Consider the following 10,450-nt stretch of genomic DNA (forward strand, 5'->3'; position numbering starts at 1 on the left):
ATGATAAAATGCAAATGTATATTGTCAGGTGACAAAGTAACAAAACTAAAACTAGAGAGTTTGAAAAATTGTTAATGGGAAAATGTGGATTCAACAATAATTACACCAACTTATTCAGTGAGATTTTCCTTTTAAACTTGTTTCAGTAACTATGTAAGCGGTAATGGTCTATGATTCTGTTACGTCAAACAACAAAATTGTTTACTTTGGTAGTTTTTGCGGGTAATGATCGAAAGTATTTAGTATATATGTATAATATAGTAACAAATGATACGACCAGTAAGTAAAGGCGCATCCCCAAATTATTCGAACACTCTCTTCCCGGCTTTTCAAGACTTATTGACAGGGAAAGCAGTTGCCTGAATTCTGGACATGATTTTAATATTATTAATAGATCATTTCATAACTTTAAGTTAATGACACACATGGTATACACATTAAAGCATATTAGGACGTCGGAACGGATGTATTTATAAGTTACTATTTTTATGCATGCATTACTGACAGAAAACTTCGAAGTTCAAACCAATCAACACGACAGAAAATTGAGACACTTTTATAAGTCGGCATGGAAAGCATTTACAACATCGAAAACCGACGTTTGGACATAATTGGAGTTCCCATCTGTATTGAAAGCATGAACTTACATGGGGCCAGCCTGGCCCGGCCAGGGCACAGGCTGACCCCAGACTTCCAAGTACATGTAGTTGTAGATATCTTGGTAACCTTCGATCACAACTTTGGAAGAATTCGTTGTACCGTCTGTGCATGCGCGAAAAACCACTTTGGCCAGTTTTTAAAAACGCGGTTTGGCTTTTTTGCATCTCTCTGAAAACAAAATAAATAAAATAGAAAAACATATGAATCAAGAATATATAATAAGGCAAGTTCCCACCAGCAATAAAACTTTGAGGAAATTAACGCGAGATTCGTAGCTTTAGAAGCGATAAAGGTTTACATTCTCCCGTTGATGGGTCCTGTACGTTTTCCTTCCTTCATTTCATTCTCAATTCTGAATCTTGTCTCAAGCTGGGTAAAAAAAAATTTCAATCTGTTCAGACTCATAAAGGGCTAGGGAAATTGAATGCGGGAAGTATCTCGAAAATATTATAAATCCATTGAAACATTCAAATTCAATGATTTTATGTTTGTTTTGGTATATGTATTTGGTCTTCTATCTTTAAGAAATCCAAAGGTGCCCACTCCATTTTAAAATAATTCTCCGGAACAAAACGTATTTTTCCAAATTGATAGTTCAAAGTAAATTATCACAGAATGTAAACTTTAAGATGTTTGTGCTCTTTGAATCTAGATGATGATGAGGTAGTAGATGTTATAGAGGCAAGAAACAACATCCAAGCATGGAAAGCCCACATCGTAAAAACAATCAACCAAGACCGCAGCAGAATAGATCTTCTAGACACTTTGAAAACATCTCAAATACTGCTGGTGATGGACTGGGCCATGAAGTTTCTCCCTCTTTTACATCGAGAGAAGCAGTCAGACTGGTTTGGTCAAAAAGGGATCTCATGGCATGTCACTGTTGGCATCACTAAAGATAATAATGGATCTCTAAAGGTAACAATCAATATTTACATACATTTGCAAATATGTTTCCTTATATAATCCTACAGCGAATAGCGAAAACGTTCAATTCTGTATGAACTTTTTCATGACATCACAATGATCATAGCACGCGCTTATCGCTTGGATTATTGTAAACTTAAAGTCTTGGTAATTTTGACAGATCTAGGCGATTAATTTGTCTTTTTCAAATGTAAATATAAGTAATAAACAGCAATGCTTAAAAGTTCACGGGATATGAAGTTGGTTGGTATGTAATCAAATCAACCGAGAAGCCCTTTGGGATTCACAGGATTTGATAACGTGACCAACTTCATGAACTTTTTAAATTGATGTTTATTTCTTATTAAAATGAAGAAAATATTGTAAAGGAATTATTACAAAAGCAATAATTTAATCAACAAGTGAGTTTTTATCTAATAAAATATCAGACATGATAAAAATCTGGCCAGATGAGCAGTAGAAAAAGTTTAACTCTAAGGAAGTAAGAGTTTATTGTACACGTATTAAAACAAATGTTCTAATTTTTTCAGCATAGTACTTGGGTGCACATTCTGGAAAGTGGCAAACAGGACTGGTTTGCTGTAGCATCAATCCTGGAACATACTCTTTCAACTGTGGCTCAGCAGTATCCCAATATGAAAGAGGCGTTCCTAAGATCTGACAATGCTGGATGTTATCACAATGGATTTCTCTGGAGTTCAATTCCTAGCATATCTGAGAGAACAGGTGAATAAGAAACTTTTCTTAAGCTAAATATTATTGAATCATGATTTTTTTAAGTATACTGTCTCATAACTGCAGGGGTGTGTGCATACAAATTGAGTAACGCGCGTTATGAAAATTTGTATGCAAGCATCGCTGCAGTTATGAGACTATGTATATTTACATTCTACTGTGTTTTTCCATTAAATTCTGTGATCTTCAAATGCCTCTAAATGCAACAAGTAGTCAAATGTCAAATTGACGAGTTTTATTATGACGTCACAAACGTTGAACGCTGTAAACTGCAACGTCACAAGCGGAAATCAAAGTTCACGCTTGTGGCTGTTACTGTGGCTCTTCCATTAATATTAACTTACCTTTAGGATAAGATCGGAATTTTAAGGTATAATTCATATTTGCAGACAAGGCAAGAAGTTAAAAAATGTAAATATAAGCATTAAATCATGATTTTGTGAAGTATACACTCTCATAACTGCCGCGGTGTGTGCATACAAATTTTCATAACGCGCTAACGCGCGTTACTCAATTTGTATGCACACACCGCGGCAGTTATGAGAGTGTATACTTCAAAAAATCATGATTCAATGCTATAGTATACTTAAAAAAATCATGATTAAATGCTTATATTTACATTATTTTAACTTCATGCCTTGTCTGAAAATGTGATTTATACCTTAAAATTCCTATCTTATCCTAAGGGTAAGTTCATATTAATGGACGAGCCACAGTAACAGCCGCAAGAGTGAACTTTGATTTTCGCTTGTGACGTTGCAGTTAACAGCGTTTAACGTTTTTGACGTCATAATAAAGCTCATCATTTTAAACTTTGAGTACCCTGTGTGCATTACAGTATTATAACTGCCGTAGCTTTCAACACACTATACAAGCAAAAAATATGTGAAATGTAAATATCAGCATTTACATGAAATCTGTGATGTTTTTATTCTTTAAACTGCTATGAGGTGTGTAATTTTCTTGTAACATTTGCAGGAATCGTTGTTAAAAGATTCAACTTTAGTGAGGCACAAGCAGGAAAATCATATTGTGATGCCAAAATTGCTCATCTTAGGAAGAAAATGAGATTGTATGTAGCAGATGGCAATGACATCAAGTTTCCAGCTGACATGAAGATGGCCATAGATACAAGTGGAGGAGTTGCTGGATGCCAGGTAGCAGTTGTTGATGTTGATTACACCCATCAACTGTTATTTGGCCACAAATGGAGGGATGTACGTTTCATCACTGATTTTGAAATTGATTCTTCCTTGATGACCACTCACCGTGCGTTTGACATTGGTCAGGGAAATGTTATTGACGCAACATTGATGATCTCCTTACCACAGAGTTCAACGGATCTACGAATACTCTCCAACTTCATGACACCAGAAAAGCAGGAAGGACATATACAAACTCCAAGTACTGTAAAAGAACCTGTTCAGTGCTTCCCTTGTTCCGAAGAAGGCTGTTTACAAAGTTTTTGCACCTTTGAAGAATATGAGGAACATATGTATTTTGAGAGGCACACGTTTGAATTCATCAAAATTCAAACATGTCTACATTTGACAAAGTTAAGCTGAGATGGGCAGAAAAATGTAACCTGCATGAAAGTGAATAATAAAATATAATAAAATAAATAGTGCCTGTTCGGGAGGATAACAGCTGAAATTGACACCCCTCACAGTGACCTTCTTGCACTTTTACGATTATTTATAAAATTCAATTCAATTTATTGACATCATCATGTTGGCGTACAGTCAAATGAAATCAAATGACAGACAAAAGAATACTTATAACATAAAGGCTATAGCAATGATAACAATTTTATGCGTGCTGTTTATTTTCCAAATTTGGTTATCTTTGATTTGTTAATGCCAGGGATAATAACACTGGTCATTTGATGCATCTTAGAGCCTTAGGAATTGATGCCCAAAAAGTAGGCTTCTTTTCATATTTATATATCGTTTTTATGTAGGAATATAATAACTGAGACTTTATGTGAGTTTTGGTTTGATAATTTCAATTTACAATTAAAACCATGTGAATCCTCTTCTATCTTTCTTTGATTTATTTTATCTTTTTAATTTTATCTAAAGATAAGTGAAAATTGCTTTTTCAAACAAAAAGCAATTAACATCTTATTGGTATCAATTTTGATCAAGTGCTTACATATGTTTACACTTGCTTTAGTCATATAGAGAGCTAGCACGACATTCGCGGACTGCACAAAGATGATGTCAGACTTCTAAGTAGTTGTAGTCAAATTTCACATCTTACTTGTTCCCTCTGTGAAATGTGACGATCAACAGTGATAGCAATCTATGTTCTTCTACGTGAATAATTGAAGAAAGGATTCATAGAGGGGTGTACATATGATTAGTAAACCGCCTTTTTGCAGTGTTTCATTGGGGCTACGAAGGTATCGATCATTGCAGACAAATTCAATTATAATTAAGGAATAGGGAATTAATTAAGCATTCTGTGATATTATGAGGTGATAATTTCGGTCGTGGCGTCATTAAGGCCCTTTGGGCTTTATTGGATCTGACCACTTATATTTATATTATTTTCAGCAATTGTACCATTAAATATTAGAATATTGACATATTTATGTGGTTTTTATTTCTTTTAATTATGCAGACCCCGCTTGCGCCCCCCCCCCCAAAAAAAATCCGTCATTTGTTTAACCATGGCTGTACATTACAAAATCGATTCGTTGTAGTATCACAAAGACACTAGCTGACAAAATGTAAACATTTTAAAAAGTGTAAACATGTATTTAGTACCTGGTATATCAAAAATAGCATAATGCTTTTGAAATACATATACATACCATGAGATTTCATTTGTAGTATTTTTGTAATCATAGCAAGAAATTATGCATTCTATTTTTTTGTCGCAAAAAAGCAATTCCTTTCTGTTCTAAACGAACGGATGGACGAGAATTGATGCAATGTAACACGCCCTTCATCTATACTCTGCCCCGGGTTTTTGCTTTCACCACTTTTCGCTTGATATTTCGATAATCATAAATACCTTTGTGCTCAAACTACGTTCATCCACTAATATGAAAAATGTTCAGATTAATTGTTTTGAAACGTCCCCTCTACCGCTTCAGGTATCAATACACATCCCAAAATAGAAAGTCTACGGAGATTTTGCATTGCATCAGCCATTATGAAACCCGGATGATAATGTTGAAAAATTGTGCGAGGTGTCCCGAGTACTTCCGAATGGAAAAAGATGTAAACATTCCCCATTATAAATCTCCGTAAGAAATTTGTTTTCGTTCCTGTGAAATTTTATGAGTGAAAAATGATAATTTGTCAATAAAGATATCTTGAATATTTTCCAATTAATCGATTTCAACTGTATTTCTTTCAGAGGCATGTGTATTTTTATTAAAATTAAAAAAAAGTGATGGAAGCAATAACTTTGGACAGACTATAGGACAGTCTATATATGGATGAGTCGACTTGTATGGCCTAGTGGAGAGAATATATGCTCCAAACAAGAATTTCACGCCAATAGGTTATTCGACCTTCATATTTGACCTAAGAATGTGTTCAACAGTGACACTGAAACATTTACGCAAGGACACTCTATGGATGAATAATTATTGAACCCGATTTATCATGATGAAGGAGAGAATATAATGTTTAACGTCGGGTACTATATTTGTGAAGTTTTAGTCAAACTTGCTAAAAAGAAAGAAAAAATGCACGAAACCAAAAAAATCCTAATAAAATTATGTTCTACAGGTATTGTAGTACACGTTTACATTGAATTAATTTTGGTTAACGTGCATCTTCATTAGCCAAGGTTTTCTGATCTGCACCGCTTCTCATTTTGTGAAACCGGCTTGGCTAGCGAAGATGCACGTTATCATGGTCTTCGTATTGAAAATTAGACAAATATCCAATTAGTGTCTTTTTTTATACAATCATGTAATATATAACCACATATATTGAAAATACATCATCAAAAAGTGTTAGATGCGTGGCCCAGTGTTAACGCGTAGATCTTTTTTAATTTTGTGGTAACTGGATCGAATCCACCAAGCAGTAAATATTTTTTTCAATTTAATGAAACATGAAAAGAATTGAGAGATTAAGTAACATGTATCTAATCTTCTGGGTTATTTTTTTTTAAATTTTTGTTTCATTCAGTCTGAGTATGAGCAGGCCAAATATAAACAGATCTCGTCTTTAGCACTATACATCTACTTTATTTACATTTATTTTAGATCACAGGGTTGTCTCTAGGAGCAGGGAGGCAGGGAATTCCCCCGTCTATAGTGCCTTAATTACCCGGTTATTATTGCATTTCAACACAATGTAGCTATAAGCAAGACCCCCATACCCCCTTCTACTTTTTTATTTCTTCCTTCTACTTCAATTTTTAGAGACAACCCTGGATAATATCCATTGCAATTTGCTTAACTTATCACTGTTCAGAATATTAACTGACATTTTACACAGAGTTTTCCGAATTTATGACAAATCAGCTGCTACATACACCATTATAAAATCAGTATCTAGGTTTCGAAAATAAGGTACCTGAAACTATTTTTAGTAACATGTACTTTCTGTCCAAACACAGGTTTAGGCGATACAATGGGAAAAGGCGCTATACCTCTCTCTTGCTTTATAAAGGAAATATCCTCAATGTTGAAAAAAACTGCCTCCTTAAAACAAAATTAGTTCTACGTGAATATTAGGAGCCAGACATTTTCTTGAAAACCTCCTTTTCCGATTTTTGTTCCAAAAAGACACATTTAAAAAAATCTATATAACGTTGGAGAAAAGAAAACATGAATACCTCTTGAGCAAAATTTAAGAACAGTGCGTTAAATTTTCACATATCACAACATGTCTTGTTTAGTTGTGTGGTATCACATGTTGGCCGAGTGCTGACCAATACTGAATTTTTTTTTTGTAAGGGTTCGAGTCTCGGATTGGTTAGCATTTTTTATACGCCTTTATTTCAGGAAAACTTTGATTTAAAAAAACTTCCTTTTGGTATTTCAGCAATGCTCATTAAAAAACTTTTTATTATTATTATCTTTTTTCAATATTCTCTTGTACTAATAATGAGAACAAAACAAATCTTTCTGTAGTACAATCATGTTTATTTTTTCTAAATCTTATCAAAATGTAGTTACCTATTTTTTGGATTTAAACCTATACCTGTTTTTCCCCTTCAACTTATCAAGGTACTCTGAAGCTGCTACTTCAGAAAAAAACTGATTTTGAGAGGTCATATCTCGAAAATTTCTTTCATAAATATAAAATGTTTCTTCTGTTCCAAGATTTATTCCTTTTTTCTGAAAGAATTTTTCCAAAAGAACTGGTTTCCTTGAGATATCCCTTTGGCTAAATTTAAGCTTTTTCTTTTGTCCATATTGATAAACAATTCCAATATATTGGTCCTTTCTGGAACTGTGATATATCCTACAAATATTGTTCTTATTAATAAAATAGTGCATACAAGTAGCACACACAATGATGAAACATTGAGCAAATATCCATTGGGAAGATGGAGGCAAATTCATGTATATTTCTTTGACATTTTCTAACATTTCTGAGAGGCTCTGGGTTGTATATTCCAATTCTTTATATGTCATATAATAATAGCTGATCATCACAAGGGCAAAAGCTGTAGGGGCTGTAATACAGAGTCCTAAAGTCAACTGATACCATATATCAGAGCCTCCAAATGCATAGACCAGTTGAAATTCCTTGTCAATGCAATCGTTATATGTTTGCTCAAAAGGGTCCTCTTCATCAATTTCGTCATAAGGCTTCGGAATTAGGGTTCTTGTACACACTAACTGTACCTGCAATACAATTACAAAACAGACTTACATTGTTATGAAATCAGTTATATATAATGTAACTTTAAATACACAATAACATGATGTATTTCTTCTACCTTTCTAGCTGATTGTGCACGTTTCTGTCCGCCAATATGACAAATTGCTGCTTGTCTTGAAAGTGTATGGAAATGTGTTATCCTAAAAACGCCGGATTGTACAGCCAACTTTGCATCTGAAAAGATTGTTTGTGTAGTCCATAGTTTGTGGAACAGACAGCTTCGAGACATGCTTGTCTACTTTCGTTTGGCAAGGTCATTCTGCATGTCGAACCCGATTCTTTTGGTACTTCTCCATAGGCGTCGGAACCGGGGGGGGGGGGGGGGCTAGGGGGGGGGGGGGCTTTTGGAAATATAGTTGTCCCCCCCCCCCCCCCCCCCACGGATTAGGATTTCCATGATTTGGGAATTACTTTTTTTTTCCTCAATATTTCTGAGGATTAGTCTAGCCCCCCCCCCCCACTTTCAATTTGCTTCCGACGCCAGTGTTCTCAAAAATAAATTGGCCTAACACCAGGATACAAATCATATGTCATAATCGTTTCCTAATTTAGAGATAATATATCAATAATATAATAATGTATACGTTTATACTCTGTGAAAAATTTTATTTTCGAAATTCAACTGATTCGTTCGATCTACAGTTGAGCTCAATTTAACATATAGGGTGAATATTTTCTAAATGTATCATATTTTCTTCTTGACAACAGCAGTACAACGTTTCTCTATGATATATATTTCCAAAGGAAGTTCAGGCACGTAGCATCGTTTTTCGTAAAGGGGGAGGGGCAGACTCATCCAAAATTCTTGACAAGTAAAAATATAAGCAAACTTTCCCAGCTGTTTCCAAAATCATCAAAATCCGAATCCGTGGGGAGGGGGGGGGGGAGGTTCTTCGACAAACAATGGGGGTAGGTCAAGCCCCCCCCCCCCCCCCACACTAGCTGCTACGTTCCTGAAGTTGAAAACACTAATACAACCATTGAGGTTACCGTTTATTCAATAAGACTGCATGATAGTTTCTTACCAATTTTGTAGCACGCTTTCCAAATGAATTTAATGTTCAAGACTAACAGACCGTGACGGGACCCTGTGCACAGACTTAGACCGGTGTATTTAACGTTGTTGACCTAACAACACAGCGTTTGGATGATACTCAAATAGGCGAGGGTGCAAAATTCCCAACTACAAATAATCCAGTATTTCCGAACCGTCCTCTTGAAAACTCGTTTTTCTTTCTTTCTTTTTTTTTTTTTTTTTTGGTTTTGTTTTGTATTTTTTTCAGTGAAACGGAAAAAAATGTTTTGACTGCGAACAGTGCCATACGAAAAGGGAATTTTAGAGCTTAAAATTAGGTCTCAATTGATTTGTTATATGATTATAAACAAATTCACCCCAAAGATGGTTTGGTCAAGTTTTCAATTTTTTAATCAAAATATTAATGAAAATCAAAATCGTTATTATTTCATATCTTTTTTAAAATCTACGAATAAAATCTATCTAAAGAATATAACAAATACAGTCACATATATATTAATTAAAATACATGTATATAAACACCTGATGTATATTAGATTGTAATGAAGTTTCTACTCTTTACAATGTAATTAACTGTACATGATATCATATTTTTGGTTCACCGTTCCGTTTTCCGCTCCGCGTATGTACATAAATGGGGTGTTAAAATCACAATAAGAGCATAGACTATCAATAAATCTTCGTTTGGAAAAAATAGCACGAACTTAATCTTTCATCTTAATATATTTACAACTACCAAGTATTATTCCCTCTATGTCTTACGGAAACTTATAGTTAATTCATAGCTCTATAGAAACAGCCAGATTGAAATCTACACGCCCCGTTTATTGATTGATCGAAATCTACAGCGGCTGAAACTGACAAGAAAGTGACAGGACCAAACTTGACACGCCCAGGTCGCTGTAGGTTTCGAATAATCCATAAAAAGGGCGTGTCAATTTCAGTCCTGTCAGTTTCAGCCGCTGTAAATTTCGACCAATCAATAAACGGGGCGTGTAGATTTCAGTCTGGCTGTTTCTATTTAAACAATAAAATGCTTTCTTTGCAGAAAAAATTCATAACCCGCCTTAGCGGGTTATGTAATTTTTTTCTGCAATGATCGCTACCTTCATTACCTGAATGAATCATCAAAGAAAGCATTTCATTGTTTATATACCATCTTTCTTTTAGCCAATTGATAAATTGGTTATGGAAAGTAAGTAAAATTCACTAAATTACTGTTAATGTACGC

General features: G+C 34.5%; 1 protein-coding gene and 1 long non-coding RNA gene across 2 annotated transcripts; one reads left to right on the plus strand and one right to left on the minus strand.

Moving 5' to 3' along the window:
• The first annotated feature begins 568 nt into the window (after positions 1-568).
• On the plus strand, positions 569-3,887 carry LOC136273427 (uncharacterized). Its single transcript, XM_066077830.1, has 5 exons — positions 569-697; positions 1,186-1,195; positions 1,313-1,578; positions 2,118-2,313; positions 3,301-3,887. The coding sequence occupies exons 1-5, from the start codon at positions 569-571 to the stop codon at positions 3,885-3,887; spliced, it is 1,188 nt and encodes a 395-aa protein (XP_065933902.1).
• A 3,530-nt stretch (positions 3,888-7,417) lies between these two features.
• LOC109619936 (uncharacterized) lies at positions 7,418-8,464 on the minus strand. The gene is made up of 2 exons (XR_004604120.2): positions 8,242-8,464; positions 7,418-8,146 (listed from the first exon to the last, which is right to left on the minus strand). It is a non-coding gene; the product is annotated as an uncharacterized lncRNA (long non-coding RNA).
• Positions 8,465-10,450: the final 1,986 nt, after the last annotated feature.

Source organism: Magallana gigas, chromosome 3 (assembly GCF_963853765.1).
Source record: "Magallana gigas chromosome 3, xbMagGiga1.1, whole genome shotgun sequence".
NCBI classification, from domain to species: Eukaryota; Metazoa; Mollusca; class Bivalvia; order Ostreida; family Ostreidae; genus Magallana; species Magallana gigas.

Excerpts from the sequence above, each read along its gene's own strand:
- LOC136273427 (XM_066077830.1), top strand. The coding sequence starts at position 569 with ATGGAAAGCATTTACAACATCGAAAACCGACGTTTGGACATAATTGGA. Across the intron at positions 1,579-2,117 it reads ATAATAATGGATCTCTAAAG|CATAGTACTTGGGTGCACAT; the intron begins GTAACAATCAAT and ends TAATTTTTTCAG. Across the intron at positions 2,314-3,300 it reads TAGCATATCTGAGAGAACAG|GAATCGTTGTTAAAAGATTC; the intron begins GTGAATAAGAAA and ends TAACATTTGCAG.